At 34.3% G+C, this 16,967-nt stretch overlaps 1 protein-coding gene across 3 annotated transcripts; it reads left to right on the plus strand.

Annotated features, from left to right (window-relative positions):
- Positions 1-7,055: 7,055 nt before the first annotated feature.
- On the plus strand, positions 7,056-15,730 carry LOC103711022 (hydrophobic protein OSR8-like). Of its 3 annotated transcripts, XR_015971213.2 has the most exons (4): positions 7,056-7,309; positions 7,417-7,600; positions 14,046-14,097; positions 14,268-15,730. XR_015971213.2 is itself a non-coding variant. In XM_088706997.2 (3 exons), the coding sequence occupies exons 1-2, from the start codon at positions 7,217-7,219 to the stop codon at positions 7,549-7,551; spliced, it is 228 nt and encodes a 75-aa protein (XP_088563123.1). In that variant the 5' UTR covers positions 7,056-7,216; the 3' UTR covers positions 7,552-7,600; positions 14,268-15,730. The 3 variants fall into 3 exon arrangements, 2 of the variants coding, with proteins under 2 accessions (XP_088563123.1, XP_008795214.2); XM_088706997.2 differs by lacking the exon at positions 14,046-14,097; XM_008796992.6 differs by lacking the exons at positions 14,046-14,097; positions 14,268-15,730 and having other exon boundaries at positions 7,058-7,309; positions 7,417-9,455.
- The last annotated feature ends 1,237 nt before the right edge of the window (positions 15,731-16,967 follow it).

Below are 16,967 nucleotides of genomic sequence, written 5' to 3' on the forward strand. Positions count from 1 at the left end.
GGCTTTTCGTTTGGCGTGGATGCGTCCGCTTTTGGCTGGGCCAGACCTGACGCGGACCAGATGTTGAGCTCCGAAATGTTACAAAATTGGCGTAATTCCACGTTTCATTTCCTCCCGGGTGCGTGCAGTTGGTGAGGTGTTTGCTATTGTTAATGTTAATGATAGCACGGCATATCATGTGATAAAAATTATTTGGTACCTTACCAACTACAATGATTGAAGGAAACTCCCGGACCAAATTATGATACTCTCTTATTATGGCAGGTATACAGTAAAAAATGGCCATTTCTAACATCATGCAATCGATATTACAAGAACATTTGCTGATTGAAATCAGCATGCACAAAGAGTCGACACGGAGAAGAAGAAGAAGAAGAAAATCTCTACATCATTATTCCTCGGCTAGCATGATTAGATATATTGACTCTTAGGATCTGTTTGGATGATTGAGCTAGAAGTTTTAGTAGATTTGTGGATTAAGCCCGTACAACTAGCAAAATTATATAATTACAGACTGAACTAGGCCTATATTTATAGGTATCCATATATAGTTTTTAAGTGGGTCAGCCCGAATCTTATAGGGCCTATATCTATAGGTACTTGCTAAAGTTTTTTTCTTTCTCTTTACAGAATTTAGGTCGGCCCATTCCAAAGCTATTTCTGGACATTTGTGGATATAGATCTAGCCTAGCATGTAATCTTATGATTTTACTGGTTGCACTAGCCTAATCCACGAATATAATAAAATTTTTTGGTTCAATCATTCAAACATATCCTTATATGCCAATATGTCCCTCTTATAGAATAATGTTATATTAGATAGGCCAATATAATGGAAGAGTGTTGCCTCTATTAATTGAATTGTTCTGTCATATCTAAATTTTTAGTAACAAGTTAAGAACAAATTGTGGATTAATATATGTAACAATTTTTTTATTGACCAATGATTGTGTAACCTTAGTTTGCATTTAAAAGATGGTTTGGTTGCCTGTATTTAGGTCTCATATATTGTATCGCAATAGCAGCAGAATAGATGGAAGTGTTTGCCTGTCTACATGACTGAGTTGCACCGTATGGTCCTTTTCTACATTTAGAGATGTAGCCAAAAATGGCTGCATTCCAAGATACAAAGTCCTAGATAAAGGGCCACCATCATCTTCTTTTCTCTCCAGTAATCACATGATAATAATAACAATACTGTAATTATAATAATAATAAATCATCCTGAAATTATCATAATTTTTACTGTAATAGTTCTTATATAGTAAAATAAGAATCATCACAATATCATATAGTAATATAATAATATCATATATAACTATAATACAATATAATAATACAATCATAGCAAGAAGTTATACAAATATAATATTCTTACCACAATGGTATGATAATAATGATTACAATATAATTATTATTAATTAAATACTAAAATAAAGAAATGTAATAATTACATGAATTGATGTTATATTATAAAATGAATTATACTATATAATATATTATAGTATTGTATATTTTATTACGTCTCATGCTGTATCATCTTTGTTATGCTATCTATTGTATTATAATATATTTATTATATGATATTGCATTGTATTATTTTTGTATGTTATGATATATTATTTTATATTGTATTGTAATTATATTGATAGAATAATTATATTATAATATCATACTATAAATATATAAAATAATAATGTGCTATAATAATATTAATGGAAGTAATCTGATCATGTTGATTGCAGGCGATCGCATCCTTCTCGTATTAGACAATCAAATATGTGAATTATAGTTGCAATTTTCAATAGCAAGTAAGCCAACAATGCTTTATAAATACAATATTTGTATTTGCAGCCGCATTGAGAAATGTAGGTATCTAGAAATGCAGGTTCCTAAGCTGGCTCTAAATAGGAACATAATTATTTTTTTCTATTGGTCAAATATACATAAAGAATCCTTGTCGTGATTGAGAGACCACCCCTTATGTAGCTATGCCATCAAAAATTGCTGGTCGTTGAAGTCTTTCATTCATGCTCGTTTAAGGTGTCTCTACTTTTGGCTAAGCAATCGACGCTTATATTGATTTCTCAAGAAGAGAGAAACTAAACTATGTTGAGAAAAAAAAATATATGATATTACTTTTAGCCAATTTAAAACTTAAAACTTGCACCTACTCCCACCCATAATAATTAGTTGCATGATTTCCAAATCTATAATTGATATATCCATCGGCCTAATTTCAATCTCGGACCGTCCTAAAGAGATTATATAATTAAATAAAATGCGGCAAGTGGTTGAGCCACAATTGAGTTAGGCTTTTGATCTTTTTGATTGCCATTGTTCAAGTCCAGTTGTTTCCTTTTTTTTTTTTTTTTTTTCTTTTTTTTTGGTACATCGTCGACTCGCACACAACGAATGCGAGTGTAGTCCAAAAAGTCAGAAAAAAGTAGCAATTGCAAAGTGGACGGGACCGAGTCGCGTCTGTCCCAAATGACATCTTTGGAATGATGGACTGCATAGGAGGCCACCCAGTCCGCAACATAGTTGGCCTCCCTGTACATATAAATAGCCCAGAATGCAATACATTCGTCCCGGCGAGTATCATGATCAACTGCATGCTCCTATTAGACTGCCTAGAGCTCAGAATCTCCTCGATCACCGTGGCAGCATCTCCCTCAAGGATGATGTAAACCGCATCCAGTACTCTTTTCGCATAGGAAACACCCAAGCAGCTCTGACCTTGGCCCTGGCAGTAGTCTGGTCAAAAATGCGTCGCCCCCCGGCTGCCACTAGTTTGGTTTGCTGATCTTTGATAACAAACCCGGCACCGCTACACCCATCCGTCGTGATACTGCCGTCGAAATTTACCTTAAAAAAATCAGAGAATGGAGGCTCCCAGTAGACAAGCGTGATCCTGGGTGCTACGAGTCCAATTATTTATTGGACGAAATCTTGGCAAGGTACAAGAAGGGCCACGCAAAATTGGCCAAGAACTGAACTACGTTGCCTAGTTTGTATAAGCTATAAATAATCCAAAATAATCTTAGTGCACCGCATTCTCATACCAAGAGATTCTACCAAAAGAAATAGCCAAAATCCTACCGGCAATCGGTGAAATGTAGACGGTACAAAGTGGTCAATTCACAAGCAACATAAACATAACGAAGTACGGCAATCAAGATGTTTCACCACGTAGATGGCACGGACCCAACCAAGGTACGTATGTCACCTCATCGTTGTTCTTCTTCAATTATTTTATATTAGAGTTTTATATAGGTGATGCGTATGAATCTTGATGCATGTGATTTAGATTATTATAGAACAATTATGCGCCTTTGATTGGATGTGTGTAATGTAACACCTATAACGGAGCAGGAACCTTGAATCTTAACCAAAAGAATAAAAAATAAACGCATTTCTTTATTATCTCCTACTAAAATTTAAGGGGAACTTCTGATCACCCGTTCGTTCAATGGTGTCGTATGATGGCATGTCAGAAAGGATAAGGACTGAGAGAAAAGGTAAAGATTGAGCTTGATAGGTTTCAAAAGAAAAGGCTACCAAACTCTTATAGTTACATAAAAGTTTTAAGATAAGAATTCCACTTAGATGCCATCCCCTACGGCTATAGGTTCCTTTTTTGGATTTACAATCTAACTATCAACCTCATGCCTCACTTCATGGCCACTCTTTCTCGTATACTGCTACCTTAGATTTCTCTAGCTTTGCTTGAGTTTCAAGACATATAGAACCACTGTAATTCTTCAACTCTTTTCTTTTTTATCTTAACCTAATCATCACAAGGATTATAAACTCTTCCAGTATTATGATAATGGGCCTATCTATACTTTTCAAGAGGTATAAGCTAAGACATTCTGCCATGTTCTTTTGTACAACATCACTACATGCTCTCTCTGTGAAGAAAGCTCTAGCTAAGCTAATGTTTGATGGGGAGCATCCTTATTGTTTACAACATCCTTGTAAGCCTCTTCACTTAGCCTCTACAAGTATTCTAGTGCAGCCTCATTGTCCTATATTGCATAGGCAAGTGCTACCTCTCATAATGCATTTTTAAGATCCCTGCTTTTATACCTTTTCTGAAAATTACTTTCTATGTACCTCATATAAAACCTATGCTCAACCCCTCCTAAAACTTGCTGAAAGTAGGAATCAAACATTGCATTGTAAGACAAAAAAGGCAGAACAAGATAGTGTAGTTAAAATAAGAAAAACTTTAGAAAGACAAAGAAAATAAGAAATTAATTGCTCAACATTATCTTTTATTGGTCTCACATGAAATCCAGCTCTTTTCTACACAAAGCCTATGTCCTCCTGGAGCAAATCTAAAAACCACTTCCATGACTCCCTTGTTTCTATCTCTACTACTGCCCAAGCAATAGGAAACATTCTTTTGTTGGCATGTCTCCCAACTGCTGCCAATAGATGTTCTTAGCAAACTGACATAAGGAAACAATTATCTAAGCATATTGTGGACCTACAATAGTAAGAAATTCCTTCTTGCATCCATCGAAGCATTCATAGAACCTTTGAAAAATAGTTTTTACCTCAATTTTTGGCCTCCATATATGTATAACAACTGTACTGTTAGAGTTTAACCTTTTTAATTATTGAGCATAGTCATGCAGTCTTGCATACTACACCTTATAAGATCCTTGAATCTTCTCAAGTGCCCTCCTTTTTGCCCTATAGCACTGATATATTGAGACATTCTTAATCAGGTTCTTGTTAACATCATCTTGTAACTTCTTAGCCTTAAAAAATAGGATTGGGCCTAAACTTATCTAAATCGTGCCTAGCAAGCCATGGTGACTTTATCTAGCAGTTTTCATAACTTCTACCGCATTTGTGTTTAGGGTAATAGTACTTAACTTGGAATTACTTTTTTGTACTCATCCATAAAGCAGTCTCCATGAGCAACCATCATCCCATACAACTGCAATATATTCATTTCAATATCCTATATATATCCTTACAACATCTTTAAACTCCTTATAATTATCAAACTTCATTCCATTTGAGAATTTTGGGTCCTTCAAATATATTCTAATATTAAACTCTTTGAAGTTTCCATTACTTCTATTCACACCACTACAAGCACCATCAAAATCAAAATAATCAGATTGAGGCACATTTTCTTCTGCCATGTCTTTCAAGAACTGATTTGAAGGACCTAAGTCTTTGTACATGTGCTTCTCTAACTCAAAATCACTACTATCACCAACATCTTTCACCTTCACATCCACAAAATCACTGTTAGACTCAATATTATCAGCATCAGTATTAGCATCATTATTAGTATTTGTGTCAGAATCGTTTTAAGTATCATTGCCAACACTAGTATGAGCATCATTATCTGTGTTATCAACATTATTACCAGCATTTTCATCAATATTTATATCAACCTTATCCCTAGCACCCACATTCTCTCCCTTTCTAAATAGACCAGCAAATTGAGTCATGTCTATAATTTTAGGTCTATCCATGTGATGTTCAACATAAGAATGCACTGTAGTCCCATGGTTGACTTGACTAGATGTCAAAAAAATTTATTGGTCATCATATAAAACTCTCAAGCTATGCTTGAAGTCCCTTCTTGGTACCCCATAATGCATTTCTTCCATATTAATGTCACCCAACTCATTTGACTTATCAAAGATGCCAAGATATGATACTTTGTCTACATCGATATTCTCTACCTCTATCACTGATCCACCAACATAATCGAATGCAGGATGGTTAGCAAATGAGCCATCATGATGAATAACAATTATAACAACTATATCCATGCTACTAAGAATTAAAAAATTCATGTAAATGCCAAATCAGTTTATATAAAGATACTATAGAATACCTAAATAAGGCATAATCGGTCCACTAAATCATTAGATAATAACCTATTAGAAATCATTAACCTATATAGCATATCAACTTTCAATGCAGGACCCTAATGCAGACATTAGGGGTCCATCGAATCATTATATAATAAGCTTTTTAGCTTCCTAAATCAAACATAAGAGGTCCCACAACAGACAGAAGCAGACATTAGGGATCCACTAAAGCATTACACAACATGTTTTTTAGCATCTCAAGATACAATGGTAGATATTTTTAGCATTTTAGGATTTCAAAGCAAAGAATTAGGAGACCACCAAACTTATAAAATGTCGAAACTCTAATGGAAAAATAACGACATCAAATGTGCCATAAACAAAATACAAATCCTCACATGCAGCAACCCTAATGTCTCTAATTATAATCCTATTTTCTTAATGTCATATATTTCATGTTGCCATTATATCTTCGATTTGGAAAAACCCTCAATAGGGAATGTTGCAGCATTCCCTTTCTTCACCATAATGGTAGCGTTCTAATAGGGGACAGATAGGCAGTGGATTTTGTCGAGCAAATCACAAGCTTGGCGGATCAAAACAAGGTTGGCAATGGAGAAGACGACCTTGAATTATCGGGTTGGGACGGACGAAGGACCAAGACAAAGTTAGTTGGATCCCTTTTATATTTTAAGTTTAATTGAAGAAGGAGATTTAACTAATTGAATTTTGCCAATGTTTAAGTTGCCACGTCAGATTACTTACAAATTCCGTGCGTATATGTTTAAATTTTTTATTTCGTTCATTTTTTTTATTTTATTAACCAAATTGATGCAATCAAAAATAGGATGGCTCGATTGCTTGTAGTTCTAAATTTTATGGTAAAAACTATATTTTTCTCATGTTAAAATTTTTTAGACGCTATTACTGCATTTCAACCATAAATTTAAGCCGTTTCTCTTTTTTTTCTAAATAGTTAACGATCACTTCAATATTAAGTATAATCATAAGATATTTTAATATTGAAAGCATCCATAGATTACAAAAACAACCCTTTTTCCTTAAAAATAAAAGCGGCTCAAATTAAATTCAAGGAAGTCATGTCCGGTCAGTCTCCCGATCCCCGTATTCGAGCGGCAACCCTCCTTCAAAACTACGACGCGGATCGGGTTGCTCACCATAAAAAACCCACTCGAATTGGATTCCATTTCCCTCACGCTGCTTGGTGGGACCCGTTGAAGGTCATAGGCGGTGGGCAAGTCAATTTGCACGGCAAACTCGAACAGGACGCGATCCAACTGTTCGCTGAAATCTCACAGCGAACCAAACCAAAGGGCACATCAAGGGCGCCCACAACGAGAACAGGGATGGCTTCGGAGAGATGCTGCCTCTTCCTCGAGATCCTCGTCGCCATCGTCCTCCCCCCGCTCGGCGTCTTCCTCCACCACGGTTGCTGCAGCGTATGCACCACCCTCCGTCCGACCCGATCGATTTTTTTCTCCTCTCCCTCCCTCCCTCCTCCTTCTTCTCCTTCGTCTGACGCTGATCTCGACGTGTGGTGTTTCAGCTGGAGTTCTGCATCTGCTTGCTGCTCACCCTCTTCGGCTACGTCCCTGGGATCATCTACGCCGTCTACGTTATCGTCGCTGTCGATCGCGACCGCCATCGGAGGGACGAGTACTACTATCCACTCGTCGCTTAGCTGGAGAGGGGTTCGCCTCTGGACTCTGCTCCGCACGCTAATTAATCAAGTAATCTCCTCTTAGAGATACTTAACAGTGCGTGTGGACACTGGATCTCATTTTATGGGAGTTTACGTAGATGGGATTTTAGTTTAACGAACGTGTTTCTCTATAATATTGTAGAATTAGATGACTTCTTTGTGACTTTGATGTAATTTGAAACTCCTGGTACGCATCTGCTTCAGTACAGCTTAAAGAAAAACTAGATTGGGTTGGGTATCTTATAACGAGGTATCTTGTTTTTAGCATACATCGGCTAGGTCTATACAAGTCATTAGTTTAGAACCCTTCTGAGTCTTAATGGTTAATAATTTTAGAGTTTTAGACCCAGGTCATGGGTATGATTGGTTACTTATGTAACATAAACAACTACCCAGAGAAGTATTGAATTAAGTCAAGATCAAGTTATAGTTGAAGAAGCTTGTTTTGGCACAAAATATGTCCTGAGAGAGTTTCATTCTTTTGACTGAGGAAACCACATTGTAATACTTTGCTCCCATTGCCAGAGCTCGCACCACAAGATCTATTCTGTCACTTGGATGATGCATGCTTTCTTTAACAAATTCACCGATTTGGACCACCTAAAACTCAATGAAAATCATAGCTTTTGTGCTTCTTATTTCTGCAAGGATATTAAGTATTTTTCAGCAGCAGGGATGGAGCCAGGATTTATACTTTGGGAGGCCAAAACACATGTTAAAACCATTTAAATTTTTCAATCAAAAATATCATTTGTACATGAGTATTTTTCTTATAAAAAATGTTCATGTCCTAAGCAATACAGCGCCTATGACAATATCGAGATAAAATTATAAAAACTTTAAGAACTACATAGCAAGGACTCTTTTAGAAGAATATTTTTTATAATATATAATGATAAAAATAAAAAGACTTGCAATATTTTTTTTCTTTTCTTTTTCCATGAAAGAACTATGTCTTTAGTTTTCTTTTTTTAGAAAAATTTAAGTCATATATAACAAAAGATAATGTATCTGTTAAAAGTGTTGCTAAAGTAACACAACTGCAAATGACCTTGTATAAACATTGTGAATATGGCATCTACCTTTTCTATAATTTTCATAAAACTATAACATAGGAAGATTGGGAGAAGCACTTTTTTCAAGTGAGCAAAGCCACTAGGCATGAGAAAATTACTTGAGGCAAGTCACAAGAGATGCAACCCTTGAAAACGAGGAGCAAGAAGTTGACTATGAAACTACAGGAAGTTTTATGATTAGTTGGGAAGAGTTTGAAGGTTATGGTGAGGTTTGAATAGTAAGTGGGCTCTTACTTTCTTTTAAAGATATCTTTTAGAGGAGTAATGCTTTATTTAAATTTTGAAAGATATGGGTACCTGTTATGGCTTATCATAGAAAGTGGATATAAGTGAATCTGTAATAACTAGGTAAAATTTGATAGTAGATTAGGAATTTAGATTTGAGGCAGAGTATGCAGGGTAATTCAAATTGAGAGGTTTGCAAAAATAACTTGAAATTCATGTGAGGCGACCGAGCAATTCCATTGAATTTGAAGTACTGGATATGGATAGGGGGGCAATATCAGAGATTAATTATGGCTATTAAGATGCATTTCGAAACCTCGGGAGGGGGTTGGCCTCCTCTCGCCCCCCTACATCCACCATTGTTTTACACAATAACTAGCTGTAAGATTTTGTCTCTTCTTGCCCGTTTTCCTTAATTTTTCTAGCGACATCATATCCTTTATCTATTTTTATATATGAATTCATTTATACTTTCCACATTATGCAATTGCTATGTTGGTATTACCTATGGTTTGTGAATGTGTGTCACCTTAAGGACTATTGTTACTAGTAGTTTGCAAGTGCAATGCATGTGGTCTGTTCTGTTCAGAAAAAAAAAAGGAGTATTCAATGAATGATTGTGTACGATAACAAAAGAATCATGTTGATATGTTTATTCCCATTTATTTTTATGTACTCTCATTCTTCAGCTTAATTATTTATGGTGAAAAGAGGAGTACATGTGTCATTAAAAGGGCATATATCTAGAGTAGGAAAGAAAGAACCTGATTCAAAGAAAGAGTCTGCTTCATAATATCTCATGGAAATATGATTAAGGAGGTCGGGTTGAAAAAATCAGGGTGGAGACATGTGAGTCCCATCCTCAGGTCTTTGCATTGTATATAGTAGAGATACCCAAAAAGCTTCTACTTTAGAAGCCATACAAGCCTTCTAGAAGGTCTTGCTTATGGTCACTTTCATTTATTAATTAACTTGTACCACTATATTCAGGTATAAAGAGGACCTGTATCACTCTCGGCACCAAGGATTCCACTTTTGGACCTATATTACAAGACAATTTGTATAATTTTTGAGTACATCATAAAGGAAAATTTGATTGAGTTGGGCTGCTCTTAATGAGAATTTCTCTATTATAGTCTGGTTAGATCCTCACAACTACTTATGTTATTAGTTTACAAGAATTAGAACCCTTCTAACTTTCAATAGTTCTAGATCCATAAGTACATACACCAAGGATTAAAATATTGTTTGTCATGCTCATGCCATTATGGGATGGCACCATGCATGTCATGCTGAGTCATCTGGCCTCATGCCTAGGGTGGCAAACAACATGGGTCTGCATTGGTCCTTGTAGGTGTGTGCTTGTATTTAGCACCATTTTATGCCTGTATCTTGTCGGCATGGAACATGTTGTATGGTATGGATTGACACGTCTTGAAAGAATATACTGTATGACATTGATTAGTCGATGACTTTCATAATGCAGAAGATTGCCAAAACCAAAACATGTTCAGAATTAAAGTAATGTTTGAGCTAGCTTGCTCCAACATAGTAAGTTTAAGGATTCTTTGACATGAGTATATATGGTCACTCCAATTAACAACTCAAGTGTCCTTTTATGCCCCCAAAGTACAATGTGTTTCATGCCTTTGTCTTAATGAATTCCTACTTCCAGCGATTCAAGAGTTGTAACCATTCCATGCTGTTCAGCAGCCAGCATAGTGCATATATTGTAACGGAAAATTAAAAGGCATACAGTTGATAATCTAAGGTATAACAGGAAAATCTTTTTTTTCAATTCTTGTCTACTCTAATTGCTTTTACTAGAAAATAAACATGTTTAAATTCTTAGAACATGACTTTTGGCCTTTAAATAAAAACTAGAACCAGAAACATGTATTGGACCCAAGTAAGAAAATAAAAGAGAAGGTGTAGGAGCTAGGCATGGTTTTCTTTTTTCAAAGTTTTTAGAAAATCTAAATTGCTGTATGTGGAGCCTAGAGATAGGGTCCTTTGAAATTCAAAGCATATGAAGACTTGTGGAATTGGGATCTAATAGTCTGGCTACATTGAGGACTCGTTTGGTTCAAGGAAAGAGGAAGGGGAAAAGTGTGGTCAATGAAAAAATGAAAAAATGCCTTATATTTGATTGGAGTTTTCAAAGAAGAGAAATGGGAAAGTAGTTTTTTCATGGGAATAAGTTTTCCACATTTTATGGGAAAGAAAAAACCATATGGGATATAGAAAAGCCACTTTCCCACAGGATGGAAATTGTGGTAATTTTTTTTTAAAAAAATGCCCTTAAGCTATTATGATCTTCTTAATAGCTATTTTTTATAGTTAATATTAAACTATTAAAAATATACTACTAAAAATTATCGTAATATAAAAAAAATCTGGTAATTTTAATATAAAAGTATATTAATAACTATTTAAAATTATCATAATATAAGGAAGTTGACTAACTATTAACTAAAAATTCAACCCTATAAATATTTTTAATAGCTATTTTTAAATATTTAAAAATATTTAAAAATATTTTTAGATTTAAGTAATTAAATATAGTTATTAAAAATATATTATGAATTATGGTAATTTTAATCGTTAAAAATATTTAACAATAGCTATTAAAAACATATTCTGATCTTTTTAGGGTTGAATCTTCAAAACCTCTAGATCGTGGTGTTCTAAGTATCTGATTCTAAAAATTACGCATGTGATATTTTTTTCCTTATAATCCCTTTATTAAGGGTATAACATATATTTTACACAACTTTTTCAAGAAAGTAGATGATTAACCAAATATAAGTCACTCTATAAAGTGTGTATCCTATGCCATTTCCTATGGTCAACCAAACATGCAAAAACTATTTTCTCATGTATCATATACTCAGGCATCAGCTTTTCTGAAAAAACATTCCAGTGAGAAAATTTTTTTTGTGAACCAAACGAGTCATAAGGCAACTCAACCACAAACTAAAGTCCAGCCATGTAGGCTTTTGTCACTAAAATAGTAGAGATTAAGAATATCAACTGATGCTAATGGGTGTTCTTGTTGCTGATAAAACATATCCTAAACATTTGCATCACTGAATATAAGATTTCTCACAGAAAATAGCATAAACTAGCTTTATATTAATTCAACTGAGTGAAAAAATGCTTGAATCTGAAGGCATTAACTGTAAGAATATTTATTCACTTAATGATACCAAGCTGCATAAATACTGCAATTGAATGAATTTTAGAAAACATGTTAAGCATAAAATGTATTGTGCTATAACATATCAGCTCATGATGTGGCAGACCACAATGATTCCCTGCATTCTGCAATACACAATATGGCTATGTTTTGTGCCTATCTTTCATTGGCGCACAAAATGCCGCATGGTATAAACTGGTTCGCTGATCTTTGCTTACTCCATGTTTTAGTTGAGACCACATTGAACACTGTGCTCCCTTTGTCAAAGCTGACATGACTTGATATTCAACTGTTGGACACTTTACATATTTTTTTAACTTTGACTACTTATTTCTACCATAACTTTATTTGGAGCACGTAAAACTCAAGAGTTCAATATAGTTTCATCACTTTTTCCCCCTCATTCTTATTATCACAAGAATAATATGATACTTTTTAACTACGGCCACAAACCAAAAGATTTTTAGTTCCTTGTTACCCTTCTTTCTTCATTTAAGCAATGCTCTATTCCCCCCCGGTCCATATACACCCATTCTTGTTGCCACATTTGACGATCATGTTTGTTGGTAAAAGCTAGTAATCATGAAAGCATGCCCCCTTGAGCAAGCTACCTACAGAAAGGTTGTCGTTTATTATGTGAATGCAATGTACCCCAAGGTTTTAGGTGCTATCTGCTGGTCACACACTGTCATGATACGTGCCGTGCACCATACCATGCTTGTGCTATGGAATGAACTAGCAAACATAGCCTTTTTATAAGCACATAGTATGCGTATCTAGTTTTTTCCTTTTAAATTTAATTTAAACCACATTAAACTTATTTTGACGGTCCTAACTCTTGAATTTTTTTTTGCCAAAAGAAAAAAAAAAAGATATTAACAGAAAATAGTATGTTATCAAAGTCAGTGACGTATTCTTGCTGACTATTTTGGAGTTAATGCTTAAGGTAATATGACATCATATTACTCCATGGCAATGCTTTAGTGCTAAAAACATGAATTAGGATGATTAGAATGTAGTCACTGCTAAAATGCAATATTCGGAGTCGTATGAAAACTAGAAAAGTTATGCTCAAGTATTAATGTATTATATTATAAAATACTTGGCTATCATTGTACAACACCAATAATGTCTTATTATATGAGGAAGTAAACACAAGTTTGCAAGCCCTTAACCCCATATAGAATGTCTACTCTGCTCCTAGGCATCCTACTTGGCTATCATGTTCACATTGTGGTTGTATGGATATTGCTAGAGTATCGAACCCGTTCCTTTCCAAAATCATTCAGTGCAACTTTAATTAATTACATGAATCTCACTAAAAATTAGTTGCATAGTCCATATCTGTTTGGATTTGACTTATTTATTTAATTACTTTAACCATGTGCTTGGTAGCCTCAGAGCATAAAGTAATTATTTATTTAATTACTTTATTATTTATTTATTATGTCAAACCTGCTGGGCTCCCAAGGATTCCATCAAAACAAACATCTCCCCTTACCCATCAGAGAGAGAGGTGCCTACCATATCAATCTAACATGGTTTGATACAGGTTGGCATGAACCAGTACATCCTATTTAGTAAGGCATGCCAGCAAGCAAGGTGCCATGTGCGCATGATGCACTGGCATGGTATGGAACATTGATAAAATGTGGCACATTCTCAATATTTTAAACCATTGGTTCACTGCCCATATTTCTGCATGAGAATCTACTTGTTCGTTGAAACACCTTCACCTTTGATATATAAAAAAACAGTGAAAGTGACTAAATAATTGATGAAAATACCTTCAACTATGACAAACACATTATACTTTTTTCTTATCCATGTTGTCTCATGCTACAAACCTTTGCTATAACTGTCTTATGATTTTGTTACCAATTTTAATTTGCAACATTTCTTTTTTACTTTTCCTTAAAAAAACAGCAAAGTGCAATTAGGTTTTTTTCTATCACTTGGTTTCCTTGAAATAGGAATGAAGAATTGAAGGTTCAGAATTTTTATGGGAAACTACTATCATATCATGTATTCTCTTAATCTCTTGCTAGTCTTTTTCTTCCTGCATCTATGTGCATTGATGCCAATTACAACCCAACCTCATCTGCTTTCTTGGGAATCTAGTTATCTCTTTTCATCTCTTTTAGGTGTGTAACCATAAGATGTGATCATATTCAAGCTATATATTTGATATTTAGGTTTAAAAGAGACCTCTGCGAGTCCAGGATGCTCAGGTAAAAAAAAATCATGAAGCAATGATATTCTCAGCATTTATTTAAGGCTTAATCAGATTCCAGAGATGTTGTGCTCTCAAAAAGCTATTATGCAGATAGATAATGTGAGGCTGTTTGTTAGTGAAGAATAAATAGAAGGTTAACTTTAGTGTCATCATTTCTTTTGATTTATTTGTTTGTGCAATAGCAAAATGTCAAATGTCATCTTTGTTTGGGATACTTGTGACTGATGGATCAGTGTGAAAATAAGAAGCGTGCTTCTAAATCTTTACCTTTTTGATTTGATGTTGTTGGCTGTGAGTTGGAAACCATAGCGACAGATAGACTAAAGACAAAATGATCCCTATACCAATTTCTTCTTCTTATTCTTCTTTATAGCTTCTCCAATGAGAATCGGCATGTCTGTGTCTGTTCTAAGCTAATCATATAAAGTCTTGGATGCATCAATAGTTGTGGCATCTAATGCTTTTCAGACACATTCATGCAGTTCATATGGCCATCTGTATTAGATGCAGACTTGTATTAGTATATGTACAGAATGAACCATGTCAGGTTCCATATTTCTGTATTATGCACACAAGATACCATGTATATGTTGGTTTACTGTCCATCATGGAACCCATTCCTTGTTTCATACTAAGAGCTTTTGGGAGCTATTGTAAATTTCTACCTACGGAATTTGTTAGTGCACATATAACTGAAACATGTACTGCATCTCTCATGTTACAAGAGGAATCATTGTGCTTATCATCAAGCTTCAAGTTTCTTCTCATGTCGAGCAATATTATTGTAATGATATGGCCAGCTGCAGACATTGTGAAAATCATTTTGCAATCTGAGCTATTTAATAGGGTCGTCTCTGTGTTTCCTTAGCTCTGTTACCATGGCACTCTTCTTTACCAACCAAAGATGGCTCTTTTGTTGGATCTCAATGCCTTATGTCTAATGATCTTTTCACGAGAAAATTCCGTTGGAAAAAATATCTTCTTTTGAGAGACCCACCAACCGACCAGATGCCTCCCATCTATGTGGGTCCACTACTTGGATGGAGGTAGATTCAATCAAATTCACTAATTTGACTTATGGCTGGCTTTTTTAACCTGATTAATTTTCTAGATGAGATGTTTTGGCCGCAGCAACTATGGCGGGACAGATGTCTGACTCGTAACCTAGAAAACATGCTCATAGTCATGGAAAGCTACCACAAGACTTTTTGTGAAAATGATTGGGTTTTGCCACCAGTTCTGTGTCATTATACCATAAAGTAGAGTTGGAATTATTCAAACTATTGCAACCACTCAATGAACTGACTGTTTTTCTGGTAGAATAAAACGAGGAGGTTCTTTGAAGTTTTGCTCATAATCCACAAGAAAATCCAGACTGTAGGAGGAAAAAGAAAGAAAACCAAATCTTTTAGGATGTCGGCATACAAACATGGTGCAGCTCATGAAAACTGATTTATTCATTTTTAAACATTTATTCTCTAATTCCTTGGACTGCTTTAGTGTTTGTTAGCATGAAGAATAGACACTCGCAGAGAATTATGTCGACGTATTTATAGCTACAGTTGGCACAATTTCAAAGAGGTTGATTTTAGGTAGATTGCTGGTCATACAATTGGAGCGCAAAGGACAGACAATGACCTAATGTTTTCAATTCTTCATGTGTGGCGGCTATTCTTTTTTAAATAAGAAATATTATTGTGCAACAATGATTGAAATCTGCACTTGTGTGATGGTGGTCTTTTTCAATCGTTGGAATCAATGTCTGTCCTACTCCTATTATATTATTGTGATTACTTCTTGATTTTAGGCCCTGTTGGACAGAGCTATTGGCAGTAGAGCTTTCGAAAGTAGAGTTTTTTGAAGTAGAACTTTTATAAAAAGTTATTTGCTATTTGGTAACTACATTTCTAAAGTGTCGTAAAACTTTAATATTTGTTTGATAAACAAACCGAGAAAGTATTTTTGGTATGACAAAATAATCCTGAAGAATATTGCATAGTATTATACAATAGAGCATAATAAAATATAATATATATTAATACATAAATATATAATAGAGTATAATATTCTTGTAATGTAATATAATATTATTATAATATAATAATATAATATTGTATACTATAGTATAATAATATAACATAATTTGATATTATATAACATAATATATCAATGTAGTATAATATAATATAATATTTATAGTATAATACAATAATAAATGGATAAAATATTATAAATATTATAATTATATATTATTATTATTTGTAATTATAATATTTTATTGTAGGTATTTTGGTCCCAAAAAAATTATAAATTAAAATAATTTTCTGACGCATGCTAAAGCCTAAAAGTGCTTTTCCGAAGAAGCTCCATTTTGGAGCTTCTTTCAAGAAGCTATTTTAGCTTTGTGACAAAGCTAAAACAACTTTCTGATTTTTTTATCAAATACTTTAATTCTATCTAAAAGTACTTTGGGAGAGTCAGAAAGTACTTTCTGATCTACCAAAAGCTCTGCCAAATAGGGCAGAGCTGTTGGCAGTAAAGCTTTCGAAAGTAGAGCCTTTTGAAGTAGAGCTTTCTGAAATAGAGCTTTTATGAAAATCTATTTGCTGTTTGATGGCTACATTTCTAAAGTGTTGTAGAATTTTAATATGTATTTGTT

The sequence above is a fragment of the Phoenix dactylifera genome, chromosome 11 (genome assembly GCF_051530095.1).
Source record: "Phoenix dactylifera cultivar Ajwa chromosome 11, Ajwa_hap1_PhDact_Kaust_v1.1, whole genome shotgun sequence".
In the NCBI taxonomy this organism is placed as follows: domain Eukaryota; kingdom Viridiplantae; phylum Streptophyta; class Magnoliopsida; order Arecales; family Arecaceae; genus Phoenix; species Phoenix dactylifera.